The sequence below is a fragment of the Excalfactoria chinensis genome, chromosome 9 (assembly GCF_039878825.1).
Source record: "Excalfactoria chinensis isolate bCotChi1 chromosome 9, bCotChi1.hap2, whole genome shotgun sequence".
NCBI lineage: Eukaryota > Metazoa > Chordata > Aves > Galliformes > Phasianidae > Excalfactoria > Excalfactoria chinensis.
This window is the reverse complement of record NC_092833.1, coordinates 18,456,620-18,482,015: the sequence shown is the minus strand read 5'-3', so window position 1 is coordinate 18,482,015 and position 25,396 is coordinate 18,456,620. Positions and strand designations below refer to the sequence as shown.

The 25,396-nt window shown below is 48.2% G+C and overlaps 2 protein-coding genes across 2 annotated transcripts in view; one reads left to right on the top strand and one right to left on the bottom strand.

The window, feature by feature from the left end:
- Nucleotides 1–8,294: 8,294 nt before the first annotated feature.
- Nucleotides 8,295–12,659, bottom strand: SHOX2 (SHOX homeobox 2). The gene is made up of 5 exons (XM_072344633.1): nucleotides 12,237–12,659; nucleotides 11,358–11,566; nucleotides 9,430–9,487; nucleotides 9,247–9,335; nucleotides 8,295–8,687 (listed from the first exon to the last, which is right to left on the bottom strand). The coding sequence occupies exons 1-5, from the start codon at nucleotides 12,493–12,495 to the stop codon at nucleotides 8,436–8,438; spliced, it is 867 nt and encodes a 288-aa protein (XP_072200734.1). The 5' UTR covers nucleotides 12,496–12,659; the 3' UTR covers nucleotides 8,295–8,435.
- A 1,001-nt stretch (nucleotides 12,660–13,660) lies between these two features.
- Nucleotides 13,661–25,396, top strand: part of RSRC1 (arginine and serine rich coiled-coil 1) — a 102,914-nt gene continuing 91,178 nt past the window's right edge. Inside the window, exons 1-3 of the mRNA XM_072344841.1 lie at nucleotides 13,661–13,772; nucleotides 18,255–18,395; nucleotides 20,597–20,722. Coding sequence (XP_072200942.1) covers nucleotides 13,669–13,772; nucleotides 18,255–18,395; nucleotides 20,597–20,722 — 371 coding nt within the window. The 5' untranslated portion in view covers nucleotides 13,661–13,668. The remainder of the gene's footprint in view (nucleotides 13,773–18,254; nucleotides 18,396–20,596; nucleotides 20,723–25,396) is intronic.

Genomic DNA, 25,396 nt, shown 5'->3' with positions numbered 1-25,396 from the left:
TTGCAGACAGCAGACACAGGAAAAGACAAACAACCTCCAAAGTGCATGTTTTAAAGATCAACCTAATATTGCAGGGAAAAAAAAAACAAACTGTCAATAATTTTCTCTGTTCTTGTTGGATCATAAAAATAACATCAACTGAAATCAGCCACATAATGGCTCTCTGTATGAAGATGTTGGGTTTTTTTATCTGACAGCCCAATTTGTTTGAGTCCAAACAAGAAATCCTATTACAAACGTTTATAAAAGTGATCATAGAAATGTAGCCAGAGTACTCAGCCATTTCTCTCTCTGCTATCAAACTAGTATTTCAAACTAGAGATACTTTATTAAATACTGCTAACTTTACATCAAATCTACCAAGTTCCCAGCCAGTGGGGCCTACAGAACATGAGATAATCTGAATTCAGTTTGGATACGAGGTCAGATTACAAAATCACAGAATCATTAAGGTTGGAAAAGACCTCTTGGATCACAAAGCCCAACTCAACCCACCCTCACTGTACCCACTGGCCACATGCCTCAGTGTCACACCTCCATGGTTCTGGAACACCTCCAGGGACAGTGATCCACCACTCCCCCAAACCAAACCTCCCCTGGCACAACCTGAGGTCATTTCCTCTTATCTAAGGCCATCATTTACCTCTCAGCCTTTGTACATCCAACTGCAGTGCTGCTGTCGTGAGTTTTATTGCTCCCAAACCTGGTGGTTTCCTCCAAGGCACTGCTCCCTCAGCTCCCAGCAGCAAGGAAGCCTCCAGCAGCCCTGGAGACATTTGTGTTTCCCCACTGATAGGAAGCATAGAGACAGTGGCCATTAATGGATGTTGGATTAATGGATATAATGAAATTGAATGTCCTGGTTATCATTGTGAGGCTGCTCTTCCTGCAGGAGTACAAATGTGAGTGAGATATTTCAGGGGCCCAACTGTTGGTATCCCCTTCCACTCTCCGTCTTCATTACCACTTGGCTACGTGTCATTTCTGCACAAAGCACACGCAGGCTCCCAAGTACGGGATTGCTTTACAGAATTAATTCTTTTCAGTGTTGCATGAAAGTTGTAATTCAGAGGTCGGGGGCAGTTTGCTTCAAAGAGTTGTTTTCCATTTATTTCTGTGTCTCATTTCACAGAGATCCAACAATTGCCACAGTAGCACTTGTGGCCACTTGACTATAAGCAACCTACCAAGCTAGTTGCTTCCCTGCAGGAGCCACAGCTGCCTTCAGAAGCTATGTGCACGTTTAATTCCAGCCTCTTCTAAAGCCTGCCCACACCTGATGCCTCCCTGCGTGTCCCGGGGCAAACTGCAGCACCGAGTCAGAGAGCAGCAATGGGCATTTGGTCTTCAACCGTTCCCCAGGACTTCAGCGACAAGAGCAGCGCTCAGACACCAGACAAGAGCCCTAGGCTATAATTTCCTCAGATCTTTTAAGCTAAACAAGGTTGTGCTTGCTCAATAGCCGTACAGAAGGAATCAAGGAAAAATGTGATTTGTGAGGAATGCATTTCTTCTGGGACAGACCTGAAATTTTCCATTTCCAGCTTGCAGCACTCTTGGCCTGTGCCCTTCCTCCCAGCCTCCTCAGGCCAGATATGGGGCTGCAGAGCACTGCTTCAAGGCCGCATCTGCACCCCTTCATTTGCACAATAAATTGCTCTCGTGGCTGCAGAACTCCATAGACTGACCCCAGCGTGGGCATAGTGATAGCCAAGCAATTAGGGAGATAAGATGTGTGGAGTTTCATCTTTTCTTATCCTTATTGGGAACTCAGGAAATCCATGGTGAGTAGGAGCTGGCTCTCCCAAACCAAATGGGCCCACGTGCAGCACAGCAAGAGCAGCCCAACACAGGCTGAAGCTTCACAAGACTCTTTAAAGTTTCTTCAAGCTTTGGTAAATTCCCTTCCTTAGAGGAATTGTGACTCTTTTTTATACCTGTTAGAAGATGAAAGCGACAGGTTTATTAAGCAGGGTGGCAAAACTGAAACTCCTTTTCCTTCCCCACTTATTATCTCTGCATTCCTGAACCCCTTGCATTCATCCACGTATCTGCAAGCTATTCCTCACAGCTCTCTGAAATCAGGTGGGTCCAAATTTACCATTTCCTCATTGGCAGCACTGAGGTACACCAAGCTGCCACATTCCCCCGTGCTGATGATGACCAACTGAGTGCATGAGCACAAAGGAAGCTGATAAACCCAAACGCAGCTCCTGGCCAATGTAAGTTTTCATTTCTCCGTAAGCTACAGGGGATGCTCATAAAACTGATGCAAAAGCTTGAAAATTTTTACATGCATTCACACTCAAAACTGCCATAAAGACAAATGACTCGGGGGAATGCATCACCCATAACTCAGCCCAACCTTGGGCGTACCTTGCCTAATAAGAATTGTTTTGAAGCATGTACGTTCTGTTTCTAGCAGAAGGCTTCATTCATCTTTCTGAGGAGGTGATGCTCCATGCATTCTGCCCTCACATTGTTTAACAGAGGAGTCTCCATGCAGATGTTCTGGAAGAGAGCACTCACAGCCATTTCCCCAGCCTGGGAAAACAGGTCCTTGATTGCAAGTAAATGAGTCCATTAGAAATTAATCTAAATGAATCACATCTGAATATAGAATAATGTACGGATTGCAAATGTTTATCTTTCGTTTAGAAATATTACTGTGGTTCAGTTACTTTTGAGATTCATACAAAATGCTTTGCCTAGGTAGGGAAGCACTGTAAACTATTTCTGTAATTAAGCTGATTACTTCTGTCTGCGTCTTCATCTGCTCCATTTTACAGGCTGTTTGTCAGCTGCGTGAAGCTGGGCTGCAGCCTCTGAGGGTCAGAACTGTGTGGGATGCAGAGAGCAGAACCCAGCGTGCCCAGTGTGAGCCAGCATGAGAACAACCCAAATCCCACCTGCAGGGAGGAAAATCACCCCCAAATGGCCAGGAGCCATCCATATTGGTCAGTATTCCCTTCCATAGTAAGGACGAATGCTACAGCAATGGCATCAATTTACAGCTGTCGAGGTGATTGAGATAATCCAAAACAGAAATGGGAGGTGTATCGGAGCCAGTTAACTCATTTCCCGTGGTTTCCTCCTTCTCACAGGCTGTGTGCTGTGCTCCTCACCCTGGCACATCTCCTGCTGCAGCCATCAGAGCCAGCGCAGCACAGCCTGCACAGGAACGGCCGCAGCCTTTCCATGTGGTTTCCATTGTCCCACATTTAACCTCCAAAGGGTATTTTGGGGAATACTTTATTTACATTTTCTTTTTTCTTTTTTTTTTTCCTAAAAAAAAAAAGAGCATGTTTACCTTCTTCTTAAAGATTACCACATGTCAAAACACTTCCAAATCTAAATACTTCACGGAAGAGAACCTGCCTGATGAATAACGGATCCACATGAAGCAGAGGAACGGCGTCAGTCGTGTTCTGAGCATCTGCAGCTCTTTGGTAACAGGGTGCAGGCAGCATCTGAATTTCCAGCAGAAAGTCCCATCTCAGTGGCCACTAGTCAGGTTTCCACTGGCTAAACACTCACTGCAGGCACAACACAGAGGTCCCTGAGAGCTGTTGCTGTCACCAACCCCTGCATTGTGCTGCAGGACGGTGTGTGGTCCAGCTCAGCTCACTGCAGACCCAGGTGTGCTCCCATAGGGCTACACAACAGGGTGCTGGTTTCACAAATGGCTCCTTCTAATATGGGTGAATGCACACTGCTTCTGGTGTTATCACTATTGCTGAGAGGCCAGACCTTCTCCTCGTGGAGGAATAGCACATGCAGCAGGGCTGTGCTGCTCCTAAGGCAGCAGTGGCTCCTGTGTGCATGTGCTGAACTGTGTACCTCCTGCTGCAGCTTGTGGCTGCAGCACACAGCTGCCTTCTTGCTGCCCACTGCAGAAGGTGCAGCATCGGGGGTGCTTCCAAAGGGCAGAGCAGCAGGAGGGGAGGGCAGGCACTGCTGCAGCCCATGGTCACTGATGGAGCAGGTGGATCTGAGCCAGATTCCAGCTTCTTCATGGGGACTACATGTGAAGGTGCAGAGACCAACCTGTAGCACAGCTTGAGCTGTGGTGCTGCTGGAGCGTCTTGCTGCATTAATCGAACTGTCATCTTTTTTTGTTAATTAATTCAAGGAAGAGGTTCATAACAGTCTGCACTGTCCTGGCACCGTGCTACCAGCCACAGATCTGTGTCCTCATTGCTTTCAGGACAGCTGCAGCTGCTGCTAAGGTCCAATGCTTTGTGCTTTGTAGGTGGGTGCATTTTGTACCTCCAAGTTTCGACATGGGGGGGGTTTACACATGCAAACAAGACCATTAGTGTCTACAGTGGGGATATTTAATGAACATGTCTGATGGGCAAAGGCCATAAAACCTGTGTGAAGAAGGAAGATGTTTCCTCAAACGTGTCTTTCATACGTGCAGCACTTGAAAGTTGGACACAGAGAAGGGCTACGTGGATAGGTTTGTGAATATGAGGCTGGTCTCATTTGGATCCATGTTTTTCTACTTTTTGTGATTAACACAGTTCAGGTGGCCTCATTTGTTTCCAGAGGCAGATCACAGAAATCATAGAATGGCCTGGGTTGAAAAGGCCCACAGTGCTCATCCGGTTCCAACCCCCTGCTATGTGAAGGGTCACCAACCAGCAGCTCAGGCTGCCCAGAGCCACATCCATCCTGGCCTTGAATGCCTGCAGGGATGGGGCATCCACAGCCTCCTTGGGCAGCTTGCTCCATTTTTCTAGGATCAGTGAGCAGTGTGGAGCAGAGCAACAGAAAGAAGGACGGCAGCACTTCTCCTCGCTGCAAGCACAGCAGCAGGCAGCGTGTGCAGCACATCAGCAGCTGCCAGAGCACAGCAGCAGTTCTTCCTCTCTAATTTTTCTAGCTTCCCTCCCCTCTGAGAAAAGTTACATTTAAAACACACCTGCTGGAAAAGCGTCAGCCTCCTTCATGCCCAGATAAGGGCTGTGTCTCGATGCAGCGCTGTATGTATGTGCAGAGCGTGGGTGCACGGAGCGGACCCTGTTTGCTGTGTGCCTGCAGCTGGGAGCAGCCTCCATCTGGCTGTGGTCTCGCTGCACTCACTGCTGTGCTCTGACAAAGGGAAGCACGCTGTGCAGTGCTGAGAAAAGACAGTCGGCACCGGGGGGCTCTGCTCGTTTCTCCTTCAGAATTCGACCTGCTATCCAGTGAGCAGCAATGGACAAAGCAGGGAAACACATCCTAAAAGTGAAAACCTTGAACAACGCCCAGCCGGAGCAGTAGGATCCATGCTGTAGGCAACGGTCAGGATTCTTCATTCACACCAATTTAATTGCCTATGGAACATCTGGAAGGAGGACTTGGCCACGCAGTGGGGCTGTGAGCAGTGACAGCCCACATTTCTGAGCGCACTTGTTGGGTCCTCCTTCAAACCCAGGGTGGCCGCAGCTTGAATGCTGGAAAGGCTGAGAATGAGAGCAGCATTTCCAGTTCCCTTCAGAACTTTGTAACACAGCAGAAACACGATGCTGATCACTTGTAGTTTTTAATATACAGGGACACTTGAGGTGCACTTTCACCTGCTGTTACTTTGCAGCAAAGACAATGCTCAGCAACAGCAAGAAATGACAAGGGTAGGACAGATGAGATGGGAGCAGCCAGAGCTGGACGGGGATCGGTGCATCGCTGCAGCTGGACTGTAGGGCAGCACTGAGCTGATCACACACCAGATTCAGCAGCTCCATCTCATACTCTGTGTTTAGTTTTATGAACTTTAAAAGCAAAAAGTTTTATTTATATATATATATATATATATAAATTTTTCCCTTCCTCTTTGCTTTCTTTCTCCTTCTGAGCATATCAGAGGCTGTGGGGTCTGAGTCCCACCTGCCTGCCATCACCCTGCAGCATCACCTGCTGCACACAGACTGCTGCTCCGTGGAGCAGGACCGGCCCGCTGGTGCTGCAAGGACAGGGCAGGTGTTTGTGTCACCTGCAGGAGCTCAACCCTGAGCTCTTCTCCTGCTGGAGCACCCCCACCTCAATCAGCTGCTGAAGTGGAATCTACACAAAGCATTTCTTGCATGTGTTTGGCTGAGTCATGAAAGATCAGTAAGTATATTGCAAGGAACCTGCATTTTTGTACATGCATATATGTGAGTTCAGACTCTCTAACAACTCACATAGAAACAGGAGAGCCCTGGCTAACTTCTGCAGGCCACTGTCCTGTGGGGTATCCCAAGGAACCAGGAATGCCTGTGCTCCCATCCAGGTATATCCCATTCAGAGTACTTTGTTTCAATCACAGCTGCACTGAGAAGCTCACATTTGCACTACACTGCCCGGACATCTCCCTCTGTTACAACGAAGGCTGTTTTTCATGGCTTATTACACTCATCCTGCAGACAGAGGTGCCAATATTAGGAGCAGGCTGGAAGGGTCTGAAACCCAGCAGTGCCTGGGCTGGGTTCAGGTGACGGCGGTGTGTTTGCAGGGAGCACCTTCGGCTGCGATAAGAGTTCTTCACAACATATTAATTAACTTCTTTATTCACGGATCAATCGACACCACCGTTACTTCTATTGACTCGATCATTAGCAGCACCTTCGTTTCATTTGAAGCGAACCGGTTTAGCCGGCATCGAATCCATCACTCCCAGCCCTTTATCAGCACACAACGCCGGAGCGATCCGTGCTGCTGAGCCCGCACAGTCCTTCCCCTCGGTCGCCCTTCAGCTCCATCCCGTCCCGCAGGCGCTGCGCGGCCGCACGGAGCGAAGAGAGAGGAGAAGGGAGCCGCGTGGGGCGGCTGCTCCTCTCATTGCTCCGTAGCGGTCGCCTTCCCGTCCCTCCGGGCTCCGTGCCCGCTCCTCGGGGCCGTCCTACGCCGCGCTCCCCTCCGCTCTTCCCGGCCCACGGGAGCCTTGCGGGAGCGGAGCGCCCGGAGCAGCGAATCGTCCCCGTTCCCTGCGTGGAACGCATGGCGAAGTCGTTGCGCTTTCCTCGATTTTATTACCTGACGGAACTCGACAGAACTCGGAAAGGCGCATTGCGGCAGCGCTTCCACCGGGCTGCTCTCCTCGGGTTTGGGATCTACAGAGGTCCGCACGGACCGCATTCGTTACGTGGCGCTGAGCAGAACCGGCGGCGTCGAAAACGGATTAACAGAGGTGAAACCAACCTGAGTGAAACGAAATATATTGTACCGACAACAAATGCGATGAGATAACAGCGTCTTTTTTTTTCTTTCTTTCTTTTTTCTTTTTTTTTTTTTTCCTTTTTTTTTTTTCCTTTTTTTTTAAATAACTTAAAATCCACTAGAAAAAATATGGTCAATATAAATAACTTTGTTTTCATGGAGAACAAATCGCTACATGCCCGTCCGTGCGCAGAGCTTTCCCGGCCGTGCCACAGCTCCACCAGAACAGAAATCAGCACACGACGGGACCACATACACCTTTATGGAGAAATGCACGTGGCTGACACCGGCGCTCCGCTCGCAGCTCATAGCCCAGATCAACTCCGTTCGCGTCTATCAACGTATCTCACATCTACGGATACCTCTGGCCGTGCGGAGGAGGCGGATGGGGTGCGATGCTCTTTATTTTTTTCTTCTTTTTTACTTTTTTTCTCCCTCCCTTCCCTCCCTCCCTCCCATGTTTTACCCCAGGGACAGCAGAGCCGCAGCTCCCCGTGCCCCCCCGCGCTGCCCCCGGGGCACAGAGCCGGTGCCCCCCGCGCCGCCGGTTGTGCTGTGCTCTATCGATAGGGTGAGGTGCGTGGATCAAGGAGTCAGCAATGAAATACAAACGCATGCACCCGGAATGCTGCTGCAGGACGGATCCCGGGCAGTTTCCCTTTAGAAATTCGCAGAGAAATCTCTGTCTCTGTCTCTGTTTCTGTCTCTTTTATTATTTTTATTATTATTATTATTTTCTCTTTCTTCTTCGCCGTTGTCTGTCTGTCTGTCTTTCTTTCTCTCTCTCTTTCTTTCTTTCCTTCTTTCTTTCTTCCTTTCTTTCCTTCTTTTTCTTGCCGCTGTTCCCGACGTGCTCGCTCAGCCCGAGGATCTGATGCATCGTGAAAGGAGGCCCGCCTCTCTTATCAAATTTCTCGTATTAAAGTGAACTCCGCAGGAAAAAAAAAAAGAAAAAAAAAAGAAAACAAAAAAGAAAAAGAAAAAAGAAAAACAAAAACAAAAACAAAAGAAAAAAGAAAGAAAAAAAAAGGGAAAAAAAAGAAAGGAAAAAAAAAAAAAAAAAAAAGAAAAAAAAAGAAAAGCAAAAAAAAAAAAAAAAAAATCCCAAAAAAGGTCAGCTTCAAACCCTGTGAACTTCCCAGCTGCGCTTCTGCTCCGTCCGGCTCTCACATCAGTCCGTCTCTGCCGGCAGCGCCCGTTCTCCCCCCGCGGCTCTCCGTCCCTCCGCCCGGAGCCGCGCAGCGCTGCGGCGGTCACAGCCCCAGGGCGGCCGCGTGCTTCTTGGCCTTCAGCCGCAGGTCGGCGATGCTCGAGTTCTTGCTGGTGGTCTTAGCGGCGGCGGCGGCGGCCACCACGGAGGCGGCGGAGGCGGACTCGGCCAAAGTGGCGAGCGGGAGCCCGAAGGGCGGAGCGGGGAACATCATGTAGGGCGCGTGGGCCAGGTGCGGGTGGAGGTGGTGGTGAGCGTGGGCCACGGCGCTGTCCAGCTGCAGCTGTGCCTGAACCTGAGCCACACGGCCGCGAGTGGCACCGCCGACCCGGCCCCAAGAGCCCCGCAGCCCACCCACCGTGCCCTACAGCACCCCGTGCCCTACAGCTCCCACACCCCACACGCCGTCTGCTGCACCCCTCGTGTCCGACGCACCGCACGGCGTGCCTGTCCCTCTCATGCACCACCCGGATCCCACAGCCCCACATCGCAAGTGTTGGTCCTGCACCCGCTTGTCCCGCACCCCTTGTATCCCACACCCCGTGTTCTGCAGCCCTCGTGCCCCCTCACCCCCTACACCCCACATCCCATATCCTGCATCCCCGTGGCCCGCACCACTCACATCCTACACTCTTATCTCCTGCAAGCCAGGGTCCCACTGCCCATATATCCCTCACCGCATGCCCCGTAGTATCCCAAACGCATACCCCCGTGTCAGATGCCCCCCGACCCCCATTTCCCACACTATGCATATCCCACATCTCTCGTCCTGCACCCCCTGCGCCCTACACACCCCATATCCAATAACCCACAGCCCTCGGCTACCATACCCTGCACCCTACGAGCACACTTGCCTGCTGGAAGGGCATCCTCAGCGCTCCCACGTTGACGTAAGGGGCCACTCGGCAGGCTTCGAACTGGCTGGCGGCCCCTATGAGCACTCCTGCGGGCAGCGGTGGGTCAGCTCAGCCCCGCCGGACCCCCACGCGTGTCGCAGCCGCTCCCCCCATTGCCCCCCGGGACATGCACGGCCGTACCTTTGTGCAGTTGGTTTTCTTGCTTTCGGCATTTGGCTCTTCTGTTTTGGAACCAAACCTGAGGGCACAGATGGGGAAGGGGGGGGACAGGGCAGGGTCACGAGGAGGGACATGGCCAATAAAATGAAATAAAACGAAACCCACCGAGGGTAAAAAAGCGGCGGACAAAGAGAGTGGCAATGAGGGGGGTGGGGGGGTGAGGGACGAGGCGATGAGGGTGCGAGAAATTCGGGAAAATGGCCCAAAAAAATCGGCACTCGCTGTAGCCGAACCACTTTTCCCAGCCCAAAGTTCCCGTTCCCAGCCCGGTTCCCGCAGCACCGATGTCTCTTTACCCCCCCCCTCAGCCCCACCGACACCAACAGCTCTAAGCTCAGCTCACTGTAATGGGTTTGGTTGTTTGCGCTGTCGGAGCCGAGGAGAACGCGCTCGTTAATAGCCCGTGTTATTAATTAGCTTTATCGTCAAGGAAAAAAAAAAGAAAAGAAAAAAAAAAAAAAGAAAACCCAAACGAACAGCGAAGTGTTTAATGCTTCACTTTTGGGGGGTAATTACTGTCATCAAAGCTTTGCTACAAAGAAGTTGGAATTTCTCTGTTCCTCTGCGCAGCGGAGTGTGGCACGCAGGCGGAATAATTGTCTCATTATCATGATAATCTGATTTGCTGCCACGGAAAGGGCTGCGCGCTGGACACGAAAGGACTTTTTAATATTGGGAATGGAACGGTTGAAATAAATAAAGACGGAACGAAGTTCTGCTCGGCCGGGGGAGGCGGGGAGGAGGGCGGCAGCTCCGGAGCCGAGGGATCCGTGCTGCCTTTCGGCTGCCGCAACCGCCCCACGAGCCGCTCCCCACGGCCACAACAAACAGACAAATTGTAATGATAACAACAACAACAACAACAATAAATGTGTTATTGAGTCTCTCTTCAAGAGGCAAATATACACGAGACCCCCCCTTCCCCTCCCCGCCTTCACATCTTCTCCGGCCAAGCCAAATCTGCCCAGCAGCCCCACGTTCGCCCTCAGTCTCCCGTGGAAAAGAGGCACAGTCCACGATTTGCAAAGCAGCGCAGAGAGGGGGAAATATCCGCGCGTGCCTTTACGGGGGTTTGGGGCTGAGCTCCGCGAGAAGAGCTGCCGGCCTCTGCCCCGAGCAGAACTACTTCGCTCGCTTTGATTTCGTTTGGGTTCGTTCGGCTGCGGCGACGGGCAAAATAATACAAGCGGGGAGATGGGGAAGAGCGGCCGAGAGGGCTCCGCAAACGGCGCCGATTGTTTGGTGCTCTTCGGTGCGATGCGAGCGCTACGTCCCTGCTCTGACCCCGCTGAGCGACGCGGGGATCCCCCGGGCTCGGTGCAGATGGTGCCTGAAAGCACGGGGGTGGACGGGGGATCTGCTACAGCGCGGCCCTCCCGCAGCTGCAGATGCTGGGGGCCTAAAGCTGCTCCATGTGTTCGACCAAATCACGACCATCGTTTTCTCTTCTGTTCTTATTAGAACGGGAATACTCCGCAGCACCGACATTTGTTTTAATTTGGGAAGCTCTCTCCCTGGAACTCCCGGGGATGGATTTGGGGGAACTCGGGGAGGGCGGCCCGGGGTTACACGCAGGCTCAGCCGAAGGAAGCTGCGGCTTCTCGGCTCTGACACAGCCCGCTCGGATCGCAGACTTTCGTACCGAACAAAGCCGGCCCTCGCTCCCCGCTTTCTCGCCGCTTCACTCCAGATTTAAGAGCCACTACCGCGAACACCCGCACCGCGCGGATCCCCGTTGGGTTACGCTCTCTCCGCGGCGACGAACCGACCCACGGCACCCCCGGGAGAGGACCGCAGAGCGGGACCGAGGGGCAGCGGCTGCGAGGAGAGCCCCGAGGATGGCACCGAGCAGTTCCCCCCCCCCCCGACCCACGGCCGCCCGGCGCTACCTGCACTCGGGCTTCGGACAGCCCCAACCGCTGGCTCAGCTCCTCCCGCATGAAGGCGTCCGGGTAGTGGGTCTCGTCGAAAAGCCTTTCCAGCTCGTTCAGCTGCTCCAGGGTGAAATTCGTCCTGCTCCTCCGCTGCTTGATTTTCGTCTGCCCTTCGTCTTCCATGCCTTTCGCATCCTCCTTGCGCTCTTTCAGCTCCGGGGACACTGGGCACGACACAAGCAGTCAGGCGGCCGCCGGGAGCCGGGCGGGGAGCCGGGCCGGGAGCGGGGCTGAGCCGCGAGGCCGCGGAAGGCCCTTCCCCGCCACCGCCGTGCCGTGCCCCGCCGCTCGGCTCCGGGCCCGCCGTTCTCCGATACCCGCAGCCCGGCCCCGCGCCCTCCTCCCTCGGAAGAGCAGCAACAGGTCGCGGCCCGCGGTCCCGCGTGGGTTTCGTTGCCGTGGGTTCGCCCCGCGAGCAGAAATCGCTCCGCGGAGCCGCCGGCAGCGGATGCCGCCCGCACCCCGCGGCCGAACAAAAGGGCGGCGGCGACCCGCGAGGCCCCGCATCCCGCCCGGCTCCGACCCCGCAGCTCCGCCGGGGATCCGCGGGGGTCCCTCCGCGCGGCGGTACCCGCAGGGCAGCGCCGGGCCCCGGAGCTTTCGTTCGCGGCTCGGCTTTGGCGGGATGCTGGAGAAGCGGCTCGGGCCGCGAGCGAGTTGGAGGCTTCTTGCGATATTTTAATATAAACTTCGAGGCCGGCCGCATATTTCCCGTAATTGGGAAAACATGGCAGGGTGCTCGCGCTGCCCACCGGAGCCTCGCGAGGAGCGCGGCGGCCCCGACGGGGAAGGGACGGGGAGGGAGGAGGAAGGGGCTCCCGGTGCCGCCGTTACCGTCGCTCAGCTTCGGGGTGGCCGCGTCGGCGGCTCTCTCGGCGGCGACGTCGGGTTCCCGCGGCGGGGAGCGTCCGCCGCCCGCCCGCCCCGCCGGGCTGCCCGTCTCGTCCCGGCCCGGTTCCGCCGCGGCCCCGCCGGGCTCCCGGGCTCCGCGCAGGGGTCCGCTCTCCAGCACCTCGCGGTAGGTGATGAGCTCCTTCTTCTCCTTCGCTTTGGGATCAAACGATTTGGAGACGAACGCCGTCAGCTCCTCCATGGCCGCGGCTCAGGGCCGCCGCGCTGCCCCGGCTTCGCCGTGCCGCCCCCCCCGGGCGGGCATCCACGGGGCGGGGTGCGGCCGGGCCGGGCCGAGCCGTGCTGCGCCCTCCGAGCCGCTCCGAACCGGGCCGCTCCGCCCGACGTGCGGGGCCGGGCTCTCCGCGCCAGCTCCGGGCTCTGATAGCGTCGCGCCGCTGGAAGTGGCACTATTTATACTTTGCAACGCCTGCCCCTTGTTCCCGGCGAATTACCTCCCCTCGGAGCTCTGAATGGACCCCTTCCTTCTCCGCCGCCCGCCCGCCCGCCGCGGGGCACTGCGGCCACAGCGCTCCGCCGCCCGCCCGCCCCGCGCTGCGCCCTAATTAATTTAATTAAGCGGCCGCTCCACGCGAGGTCCCGGGCGGGCGATGCGCGGAGCCGGGGCTGCAGGGGAGGGGCCGGGGGGGCGCGCAGCCTCCGCACCCGCGCTCCGCCCGCATCGCTCCGTGCGGGGCGGGGGCAAGGAAAGTTCCTCCGTGGGCTGCCGTGGGATCGGGGATGGTGTAACGAGGGGATAGTGGGCAGTGCAGGGTGGAGGAGTCGGATTAGGGCGAGTGACGCCGTTTGAGGCTCGCGTTGTCGGGGCTTTGTTGGCTAAATCCCGTGAAAGCGGCACTTTTTGTTGACACCTTGGGTAGGATGCCAATAAATTATTCAGAATCGTTCAACTCGCTCCCGAGTATCGATTCTTTCTTTGACCTCCGCGGGGTTGACTTTACACACAGGAGCACCGATCGCCCGTCGGGGGGCGAAGGACCCCAGACGACACGCGCGACCGTTCCCCTTCACCCCGAGAGGCAAAGCATGCGTTTCCCACGGCGGGGATGGATTTTTTACCCCAGGAAAGCGGCGTGTTTTCCCCACGTTGCCTCAACCTCGTGCTCTGCTAACAAAATTCGTTACGGGACTGGAATCCCGCGTGGAAATTGGCACGTGGGGGAGTTTTGCTCCTTTGGGTGACCACAACTGCGGTGCCTGGGCGCCCCAGAGCCCCACGCACGGCCGGACGGCCGTGCGTGGGGCTCTGGGGCACCCAGGCACCAGCCAATGCTCGCCGATCCCCACGCGTGTCCCGCACTCCGCGCTGCGCATCCATTCTCTCGTCGCTCCTTAGCGCTGCCTGCCGTCATCGATGTGCTCGGCGTTCGCTCGCCGTTGCCTACCCGCCTCCCTCCGGGAAGCCGCCGCTCTCAAAGCCGCGGCCCTGAGGCCTCAGCTCGGCTGTTGGAGGCTGAGGTAACGGGGGGGAGGACGGGTGGGCTCGTTTTAAGGGGGTTTCCGGACGGCTGAAGGGCCTCGGGGTACGGGAAGGGGGTGGGGTAGGCCTCAGGCCTGTCGTTGCCATGGCGACGCTGCGGCCTGGCCCGGGGCAGGGCCTGGGGGTGAGGTTGGGCCTTTGGGATCTATCGTTCACCCACGGAGCGGTCAGGAGCTTTTTTCCCCCTTGAGTTTAGCATGAAAATGTCAAGGTTTGAAGCTGAATCGCTAGTTTTATGGTTTGGTTACTGTATCTCAGTGTTTCCTTCTGAAGGAACTGGTTATGGTGTCTCTCTTCATAGGTGTGAGTTGGATGTTTCTCTATTATAGCAATTTGGAGGCTTGGCTAAGGGAAGGAACCCACCAGATAAGTACTTAAAAGCACACACTCTCTCATAAAACACATTTGAATGCCTACCTGTGCAACCTGCTTTGGCAGAGCACTTGGACTCAGTGATCTCTTGGGGTCCCTTCCAGCCCCTATAATTGTGTGATTCTGTAAGAACGAGTCACCTCGCTGTCACTACTGATCCAATCTCTGTCTCTGTTGAAAGCATTTCTTTCTGAATTGCAGGGCAGGAAAAGTTCCTGCCTCACTGCAGGCTTGGTGGAGGGAGACATAGCTACTCCTTCACTCGCACACATGCATGCAGTCAGCCTGCGTTCTCCCTGTTTGCAGTTTCCCCTTCTGTGGGAGCAGCACTGCTGTAAGTAACTCTGTGGATCCTACTTATTAGAATCGTGTTTGTTACATAACATGGAGTAACTTTTACTTCTGTCAGCAATGTTTCCTGGCTGGAACCCATCAGCTGATATCTCTCTCTGAATTGTTTCTCTCTAAGGAAACGTTCATACATTTATAAAGCTGCTCTGCAAGCAGTGCAGGTGACTGCTACAAGTCAACTACAAGTGAAGTTTCTTAGTAATTAAGGTTTTCTTTACATTTTTACATGCAGGGTGGGAGGTTCCTTAGCTGCCGGGTAGCGCTGTTTGTAGCTTTGCTAAAGTAACTAGTTGTTTTGGAGTTTTTCTTGTTGGTGTTTCTCTTGGCAGATGTGTTTGAAAGCACATGCTTTGTTTTTGGTTCAACCAAACTGTTGCACCATCAGTTCTCAAAAAGTCTAAAATAAGTATTTAAGAAAACAAACAAACAAAAATCACCCTGTAAATCTGTCTGGTTAACTGCTGTAATGTGCTCCAGAACAGCGACTCCAAATGTAGTTGATCCAACAGTGAGTCATCCTACTGATAAGGTTAGGACAGAGTGACGTAAAAATAGGAGCCTCACTGATGTGATGGTGAGACTTTTCTTCCCAGAAGCCTGGGATGTAACCTGGCTTGTCAGTCTCACCATCTATCTGCTGTCAGTGCTTGGTAATGTACCTCTTCCTCCTTGTACTGCTTCGTGGTTGAGATAAAAGCCTGCTGCTGACTCATGTGCCTTGCCAGACACCCAGAGCTGCATCTCTCAGTGTCTGCACATAAATAGGAATTAGTAATGTATCTCCTGTTTCAAATATATATGGCTTAACACCTTCTAAGTCCTGCAAGGGGAGGCACCTCAAAAGTGAGACTAGGCCCCACAGGCATTAGGGGAACTCCTACACTTCTCTTTTAACTGTGGTGGATCTGCAGACTTTGTGTGGAAACAGGTGGGTAGAAAAAGCTTATGAGTTTCAATATGCAGTTTTTCCTGTGATCTGTAGGTACTGTCAGGCAGTCCTGTTTGTAGAGTTGGTGTGTGGATCACTGACCCAGCAGAGCAATTCTTCCATCTGCCAGGCTTTGGGGATCAGTTTGTGCTAGCAGCCCTTTTCTGATGTGTCTGTGCAGGAGCATGGAGGGAGGAGGCAGCAGGAAGGGAGGATACTGGCCTGGTGTAGGTCTTAACAATCAACTGCTTTCAAGTTCTGTGTTTGTAAGAGGCATCCTCACAGGAAAATGTGTGATGTGCTGAAGGAGTGGTCCAAAATCAGATGAGCCTGTATGACAGGCACTATGTACTTCCAAAGTATCCTGGTAGCTGGCAGGTACAGGTTCTTGGTTGCTCACGTTGTTCTGGGATCAGGTCTGCTCCTGGTGACTTCTTTTTCCAGTGGGATCTACAGGGGACGTGCAGAGCATCAGTCACCCATCTGCCTTCATTCTGCAGCTCAGCCACTGCAAACCCAGAGCTTCCTGGAGCTCCTGAGGCACCAGCATGGAACACTTCTGCTCTGCTCATGTATTGCAATAGCGCTTGTCCTGAAGGGCTGTGACACACAGCTTTTCTGTGATCCTGAAGACATAAAATTGAGATTTACACAATATGTTTCACTAGCTTGGTATGCTGCTTAATCCAGTTATGTGCTCAAATGGGGGGGGGGGGGGGGGGGGGAAAGCTGTGGTTAAAAAAGGAAGTTAAACAACAGGCAAAATATATGTTGAAGTGTAATGTTCTGACTAGTAATGATATCCACATCAAGTGGTGAATATCTTGGCAGAAATGTCTTTTGTACTCTGTGTTTCTCAGGTCTCTTCCATTAATCTTGCTGTCATGAGCTGTGGTCTGTGAGCTGTTAGTTTAAAACCCGTGCACTGTAGTTTCATCTTTCTGAGCAGTTCTGCTTATTTAGAGTTTGAGATTCATCTTCATTTGAAGTTTGTTCTATCAGTATATATTTGAAGAGCTTTATTTCACTATGTAATAACTGTTGGTGCCTTGGGTCTCTGCAAGTCTTTGAGCTGGGGGGGGGAGGTGGAATGGAGGAAATAACTGCTCAGGGCAATATGTTGATAGAAATTGTCATTCCTCTATGGAACTGCAAATTGAAGTCCTATTTTCTTAAATGAGATGAAGTAGGCTGTAAAATGCTGCCTTTGTCTTTCTCAAAATCTGCGAGGAATAACTTTAGTAATATGGTAAAAATAGTTTTGTTCCAAGAGGAATGCTGGTGCAGAGCAGCTCATCCTCCTGAAGTTCTGCCCTTCTAGATGTGTGGAGCGCTGCTGTTTTCATTGGAACATTTTAAAAAAGGCTTTGTTAGCTGAAAGATCAGTTCTTAAGTGCTGAAGACTGCAGCTGTGGAGCACTGAAGTAAATATGCAGAGGGATTTAGTGTCGTGGCTCTCAGGGGCACGGTGAAGGGCTGTTCGATCCACAGAACCTTGGTTTCATGGGAGCGAGCTTCACAAAGCTGATTGGGTTGTGGCAGGAAGGAAAGTGGTGAGCTTCAAAGAAGAGCCAGGTATGTAGGGGCAGTCCTGTATTGAACGTTCTCAAGCTGTTGGATGTGTTTATGGTGCTTTGGAGGTCATTACCTGGAAAGCTTCTTTGGGAAACTCTTGCAGCTCACTGGCCCTGCAAAGCCTATGAAAATTTAGGTTGAAGAGGCTTTTGCCTGTGGGGATAAACAGGCTTTTTTGCTCATTCAGTTTTTGACCTAACATAATAGAGGCTTTTATTTGCATATAAGCATTTGGCGTGTTTAATTTAAGTACAGGAATGTACTTAATAGTGAATTTATCTTTTGTTCCATTTTCAGTGGAGATTAGGGCCTACTGCTGAAGTGGTAGAAGGCGTGAGGAAGCGAAAAAGAAAAGGAATAAGTTCAACTTGTTTATGCTGGAATATGAGGAGCTGCAATATTTCAGTGTTGGTTGAAGATAGTTGATAATTGTGTCAAAATACACCCATGATCTGGCTGTTGATACGAATATTAAGGAGTTTGGAGCTTCTGTTTTCTTGGTAGCTGGAGAGGAGAGCTGGAGAACAAGCTGAAACAGGTGCTTGTTCTTGGGAGGAGGGCCTGTTGCTGGCTGCCATTAATTAATTTGAAGATAACTTGTTTTCTCAGTGCTGGTTTTTAGTTATGATTGGTAGAACAAAAACTTACGCTACCTTAGTTGTGCAATCTGAAAATACACAAGGTGAGCTACATCAGTAACAGAAAGAGACCGTGTTTTATTGATTGAGCAAGTATGCATTCTCATCTGTAACTATACCTTAAGATGATGTGCAGTCAGCAGTACAGCGTCTTCAATGTGCTTAATGGGGAGTATGTAAGAATTATCTCCTTGGAAATCACTTCCCAGATTTTTTAGAAATTAATGTCTAGGCCAAAAGTGTAAAGATAAGACAAGACGAAGTATGTTCTGATATAAAAATGGATTTTATTGGTGCATTTAGCTGTTTAAATGATTGTAGAATATCTTTTGTGGAAGTTTAGAACAAATATTTAGTGCCACAGTGAACTTGTACTGTCAGCAAATAAATTTCAAATTGCTTCAATTTGTTGACATCTTATAATTAAGTCTTGATTTAAGTTTCGCATAGAAACTAAACTGTTTATATAAATGGTAGCTTTAAAAATGGTGTCACGGTATGCATATTTATATAAACGCATTTCTTGTGTGTGTATGTAGATATAAATGCAGATACAGGGTGTTCTTACAGTTGAGATTTGTTTTGTCTTCACTTAGTTTAAAAATGGGCCGTCGCTCCTCGGACACAGAAGAGGAGAACAGAAGCAGAAGGAAGAAGAAGCACCGCAGGCATTCGTCTTCAAGCAGCTCCTCAGACAGCAGGACGTACAGCCGGAAAAAGTCTGGGAGGAAATCAAGGTCAAGGTCACGCTCTCGAGATGTCCAGTCACGTTCACATTCATATGAGAAAAGGTGCATGTGTAGTAGCTGTCTGACTGCTGCCGTTGTGTGCAGATTGGGCTCTTCCACACCCCATATTATGGGACAAAGCCAGAAGTGCTTGAATCCTGAGTGTAGTCAGTTCTAGTTTGGAATTTTATTGCAGTTTGTTCGGAATCTTGAGAGATCTGGCAACAGTTCCACTTCTATTTAAAAACCAAGCCATCAAAATGAGCAACACCAAGAGTCAGATTTCACCATCACACTTCCTAATTCTTTGTGTGTCCAGCGTACAGTAGTCAGCCAGGTAATGAGAACACAGATGGTGTGGCTCTGTCTACCAAATCTGTACTGGCCTAAAACTGTATTTCCTTCATTGCAGAGTCCCCTTTCTGTGCCTGATCTTTTCAGATATCTTGGTTGTCTCTGACTCAAGATGACCCAGGAATCAAACTGAGCAGATTGTTATTAATGGATGGGGCTGGAAGATGCTCATCACATCATCACATACAGCTGCACTAGAAATGTGTGAGAAACTGCTCCTGACCAGCCTTTCTGTAGCTGGCAAAGGAGTGTTTCAGCACGGGGCAGGCAGGCTTCTGGAGGGGTTCTGGTTGGTTCCTTTCCATCCCCCTGTTTTTCTGTTCCTGCTTAGCATCTACATACAGCCCTTAGGGGACACAGTGAGATGACATGGGCTTTGATGCCAACAATATGCTGATGACATGCAGCTTTATGAATCTCTTTAGTCCAGTGCAGGCATGGCTATCTCACAGATAAAAACAGAGCTTGAAGGGAGATTAGAGTCTGGACGAAGACCAGTTGACTTAAATTGAATCCAGAAAAGACCAAAGTGTCTGCTTTTAGTATCTGGCTAGCACCTCTGCTTTGCCCTTACTTTAGGATATTTGCTCCTGGCAGTTAAATGACTGTTACACTCTGGGGTCCTGCTGGATTTATCCCTGACCCAGAAGTATAAAAACCAGGAGTCTCCAAGGTTGCTTTGCTTCATCTTCATTTAGCAGGAGCATTGCCTTCCTTTTTCACATGGAAACCCGCTCTTTATGAGTTAGCCTCAAAAATCTTTTTAGAAAAAATCCAATCTACTGCAGCACTCCTTGTATGTAATGCAATACCTTATTACAAGAATAGGGTGTTATGCTTTAAGATTACCTAAACATCCTGAAACCCAGAAATACATAGTTTCTCATAAGGGCTGCAATTGTTAGTTAGGGTTGAGACTTAAAGCATCCCTCCCCCCAGATTTGGGATTGGTTGGTTTAATGTAGGTATTTGGTATGTATTCTTTCATCTTTCTACTGTGCATATAGGAACTTACTATGTGAATAAATGAAACAGGTGGGGGTGGGGTGGGGAGAGAAGATACCATTCTGGCCCCTGGTAGAGCTCAAGAGAAAACTCCCAAGCTCAAGTTGAATAAATTAATACTGATCATTTGATTAATAATAGTACTAAAAAAAAGGAGGCATGTGGATAAAGAAAATAGTCTTTCTATATCTGAGCGAAGACTGTGTGTAACGAAAGTTGAGAACTCAATTGTTTGTATATAGAGGGAAGATATTTTTAAGTGTACATAATGTATTTTAAATTTTTATGCATGTTTGCTTTTTATATATGCACTGGATTGTGCTGGATGGCTGGAGATAATTGTATAGATCTGCAATGCAGGAGCTGATGTTTTGAGTTTCATTTCTAGCGCTGGAATTCTTTCCACTGAAAAGCAGTCCTATACAGTGTATTTTTGAGTAAATGCTGCTGAGAATGTAGGTCTAAATGTTTCTTTAACTTCAGGTTTGGCGAAGAGTCAGTGAGTTCCAATATGCTGGTCACGAGACTGCAGTTCATTGAGAGCTGAGCTGTGTTCCTGGCTTAGCCCTTCAAGTGTTGTATGATTTGGGGCATATCAGTTAACTTCTGTTTTGCCTTCTGCCCTTGGGACGTATATTTTTGAATGCAAGCTCTTTGAGACAGGTTTTACTCAAGTATGTGTGAGTTACTTATTAACGTGCAATAGTGGTATACGCCGAGGCTTTTATGATATGCTGTAATGCAAGAAATAGTTTTGCATGCACGTAATTGAGAGAACTGTTTATTCCTTTTCCTGTTGCTGCTTTTTGTTTTAGAAGTGCTGGTGTACTGATAAGGTGGCTTTGTTTCAGGCGCAGGCACAGATCGAGCAGTAGTTCTTCATACGGCTCTAGAAGAAAACGCAGTCGCAGCCGATCAAGAGGCAGAGGAAAATCCTACAGGTCTCAAAGATCGAGATCAAAAAGTAGAACGAGGAGGTAAGGGGCTTTTCTAGGAAAGAAATTATTATTATTTCTCCTGTAAAAACATTTAAAATCACTGTGTACTTACTGAGTTTGTAAGACCATTAGAAGTGGTCTAATTGACATGTTGCTTGAAAATCTTCTTAAATTGAAACCTCTGTGCTATGCTTTTCATGCACTTACCGTAACTTTGTTTTAAGCTGACAGCACAGTTGGATTTAATGATAAATTACATATTCTGCATTTGGCCAAGTGCAAAAAAAAGTCACCTCAGTTTAGTTGAACTGTAATAATCTGAACACAAGGTACGAAAGTTGTCTTTTTGATTAGTGATTTCCATACCTTCCGTGCATAATATGGGTTCAGTGATGATGACACTAAACTTTTATTTTCTCATCTTGTGGAATGGGTGTTTCCATTTATGCACCTCTCACTTAACGTTGAAAGAGATCTGTGGTGCTGCAGTTCTTGATGGATTAGATTGTGACAAGTCAATATTTTCAGCAACAGGCGTAATTTAAATTGTAATCAAATTGTGTTATAAAAAACTGTTTTCATGCTTTTGTGGTTAGCAGGGACTCTGTTTTTTGGTGTGTATTTGTCAATTGAAAAGTTTAAATGATGTTGATCAATGGGTGTAAGAACTGCTGTTATCATTTTCTGTTGAATTTAAGGTCATTACTGAGTGTAGCAGGCAGATGAAAGCTTTTCTTTTTTAATTCTCTGTTTACTGACCTGCAGCTAGGTAATTAAAAGTCTAGAATTTACTAAAAGCCGGTAAGACTTGTTATTTTCACATGCCAAATCAGTGGAGCCGTTCCTCCTAAATGTTATTGAAAAATTGTTGCTGAAGGATGCGAGCATTTCACTTTTCCTATTTGTATTCTCTCATGACTTATTCACAGCTGTTCATTATAATAGTTGCCTGGACACTTATTGCTATAGTGCCTTCGTAGTAGCAATTTCGTTATTTAAACGACCTGATCTCTCTTGGAGTATAGTTACCTTCTGAGCTGTAGGATGGATAAGCTGCTGAGCTCCATCTAGAAGTGCTCCTGTGAAAATCCAGTGTTTTATAGCATCAGTTTAAAAACAGTGAGATGTAAAAAAGAATAAAGTGACAACAAAAGTGCTCTTGAGTAGGTCAGGTACTCAGTATTAGAAAATAGGATAACCTGCTTTTAGAGGTCTGTTGTATTCTAATAAATGTAAATTACATTATTGGTTAGATGTAGCCTGATATACCAATGGTCATGTTTGCCAAAGGACTTACTGATGTTAATTGCCATTGCAACATATGGAAATATCTACTTAAAAGTCTTTTAAAACCTAATGATGATTTATTTTATTTTGGGCTGGGAAATATTGCATACAGATATCTGGTGTACAAAATATAGTATATATTCAAGCCTGTCCTACCGATGGTATAGCTGCACGTCACTTTGTATTACTATTCACAGACACACATATTTAGGAAAGTTATTCTTAAATAACATCTCAAATTATATTAAAAGAAAGAATCTTGGAGTCCTTTGTTGTAGTCTCTTGTGTTGTTACCCTGTGAGACCATGGTTTAATCTGAGGAAGAATTGAGTCGGTTGCAGAAGCTGCTGCTTGGACCTGTGTTCTCCCTTGTCTGTAGCACAGAGGCAATGGGAACAGTGCTGAGTACTTCTTTGCCTTGCTAATTCAAAATCTGCCTTGTGCACTTGAGTGAAGTTATGCACTCAGCCAGTCCTCTTCAGAGTGCTTTTTTTTTAATGACTCCTCAGGCTGGAGAGAGATTTGGGGGGGGATAGAGAGAAAGTGATGGAGGGGTATTAAATAAATAAATGTGAAATGATGATTAAAGAAAGAGTGTTGTCTGTTTCCAATGTAAGACCCTGTGCAGGCATGAAGTGAAGCAGATCCTAGTTAAATCGAGTTCTTGCACATCATGTAATTAAGCTGTGGAAGTCCTTGCTGTTGGATATTGTGGATGCCAAATTTTAAATGATTTTTTTTATTTTTTTTAAAGAGTCAGGTAAAAAAAATCCTTCAAAATCTATTATAGAAGAGAAACAAGATTTGTCTTGGGCAATGTACAGAATGGAGTGCTGAAATCATGGTACAATTTTCATGTGAATTTGGAATCCATGATTCATCAAATGTTTTGCTTGGGATGAGACAGCTCATTTTTATCTTTAGAGGTATTTACTGAAGAAGAAAGCACTTGAGTGAACTAGCTAATGAAATGATTAGAAGTAAGTCATCCAGTTCTTGTTTGTGTAGTAAGTGCATGTTACCTGCGTGGTGGGGAATAAAACCTATGGACCCACCAGCAAGGCAGCAGTGTGAGGTGCTGCAAAATAAAGCAAAGCTTTTCTCTGTGCTGCTCTTATTTGTAGGGTTACTGTTGTGCTTCCCAAGTACCACCTTCAGGACTTGAGCAACCGTGTTTTCCATTGTCACTTGGGACTGTCACTCAAAAACCCCTTTCTTTTTGGAAGTTGAGATTCTTTACATTATGTCTTGAAATCACTGGATTTATTTTTGGTATAAGCCATGCAGACATCACAAACTCTATCTCCTGATTTCTCCCTCCAGTTCTCCATCAGAGAAAGATAGTTTGTTTTTCAAGATGGCGAACATGTTTGTAAAAGTAGGTGTACCTGTAGTGTAATTTTAGTAGCTTTTCTAACACAGGTATTTCATTTGAATGAGATATTCAAATATTGAAGTATCAGGCTTTCCTTTGATAAGTGAACTTACAAAAGATGTGATGATCTCCACATATTTTTAAAATGTGCCGCTTAACAAAATCAAGCTCAAAATATCAGCTCAGACTTGGGAAGATGAGAAAACTTGTGTGTGTTGTGACTGTTTTAGATGCGTTTTTTAGAGTCAAAAAAGTGGGTCTTCCTAGTAATGCTATAAATTTGAAGCTGTCCTACAGCAAGATAGTACAATGCAAATATGACTTAATAAGATCACAAACTGAATTTCAGCAAAACAACCAAGATTTACATTAAATTAGGAATTTTAAAACCGATTTAGTTTGTTTTACTGAGCATTTGCTTAATAACATTTTGCCTTCTTGCAATCTTTTTAAAGACAATAATTCGTCTGTGAAATGCAGGCACATCCTCAGTAGAAAAATTGAAAGCTACAGCTCACTTTCTGAAACCACACATAGAGTGATATAAAGAAATATTTCAGCTCTGCGAAATTTAATAAATCATCCCATTTCCTAATTTGATCATATTAGATGCTGATGTGGAAGAAGCATTTCAAATACCATCTCCTCATTAATATACATCAGTCTGGGGAATAGAATGGAATACTTATGCAGAGATGTCACAGTTACTGTTTCTTAGTTTACTAAGTGGAACAGGTTGATGTGATACTGGGTGCTATTTGTCAATGTCTTGCTAAAATGGTTTGGGTCGAGTTATGGAGTCCGGAAAGACAGCGGCTGATAAATCAAAAGTGGATTGAGTGGACAGGAGGCAGTGATTGATACTGTGACAGGATATGAAGAAAGGAATCTTGATACAAGCATGCATGATATTGAATATGAGAAGGAAAATGGCCCTGGAGTATGGATATTATTCAAGGAAATGAGAATAATAATATCATCTTGAAATTATTGCTGGGTGAAGATTAGGATAGTTCTTATTAGAATATTATGCTTCTCCAGAATGGAGAAACTTGGATTTCCTGTGACTTGTGTCTGGATAGAGGCTTGTTAATATTTTCAGTTTTCACTGCAGCTGTTGTACAAGTTAATTGTAAACGAAAATACATCAGAGCTTGGGATTTCAGTCTTTTAATTTGCGTTGCTTTAAATAGGTTTAACCAAAGAATGTTAACCTTTTTTTCCTTTACTTCACACATTTCTGTGGTCACAGAGCACTTTGCTATAATTGTCCTTAAATGCGCAAGCTTGTTTTTATTGACTGCCAAATGTTTTTGGCTTTTCTTGTTGTTTTAAACTGAAGAATCCTGTCCTGAAATGCATAACAAAGTTCGATGTGAGTGATGCAGTAACAGCTAGTACATCTATAGGTATCTATGGGGTAATATAGTGTGAAGTGTTATCTTGGTGGAATTGCTGTCTCTGGATGGTCAGCAGAGGAGGTGCTTGATTGGTGGCTTTTTGTGTTGCTGGGGGTGGGGACATGGTTACATATTATTTCCTGAGCTCTGTTCCAATTTAGTTTGGAAATGTGTGCATGTTATTGCAATCTATGGCATGGTGATTTACTCATCATGGGTAGCTTGGGATTGGGTTGGAGTTTAGTAGCAAAGGGCAAATTTTTGTCTCAAGTTTTTGTTATCCTAGCAAAGTAAACAAGAATTATCTTGCATTCAGCCCTTGCAGTTTGTCAGAGTTCTTCATTTTGGGTGCTTTTAAGTTCTGCTATTTGGAAAATAGGGTCCTCTGTGTATGCAGAGCTAACTGAAAAAGGTGGGTAAATAGTGACAGTAAAAACAAGAAGCTGGTTTAAAAGGGTCAACAAGTAATAACAACAAAAATACTTTTGTATACCCCCACAGTACTATTTGAATATCTGGACAGGTTCACAGCTTTAATGTACTTTGTAGATGGTTTGATTTGCATTACCTGGTTAACAACACACAGGGCTGATGGAATTACATGATTCCTCCCCTACACACATTTTCTAGGTATACTTGCAATACTGCTGC

Excerpts from the sequence above, each read along its gene's own strand:
- SHOX2 (XM_072344633.1), bottom strand. The coding sequence starts at position 12,495 with ATGGAGGAGCTGACGGCGTTCGTCTCCAAATCGTTTGATCCCAAAGCG. Across the intron at positions 9,488-11,357 it reads TGTCCGAAGCCCGAGTGCAG|GTTTGGTTCCAAAACAGAAG; the intron begins GTAGCGCCGGGC and ends CTGTGCCCTCAG. Across the intron at positions 9,336-9,429 it reads AGAAAACCAACTGCACAAAG|GAGTGCTCATAGGGGCCGCC; the intron begins GTACGGCCGTGC and ends CGCTGCCCGCAG.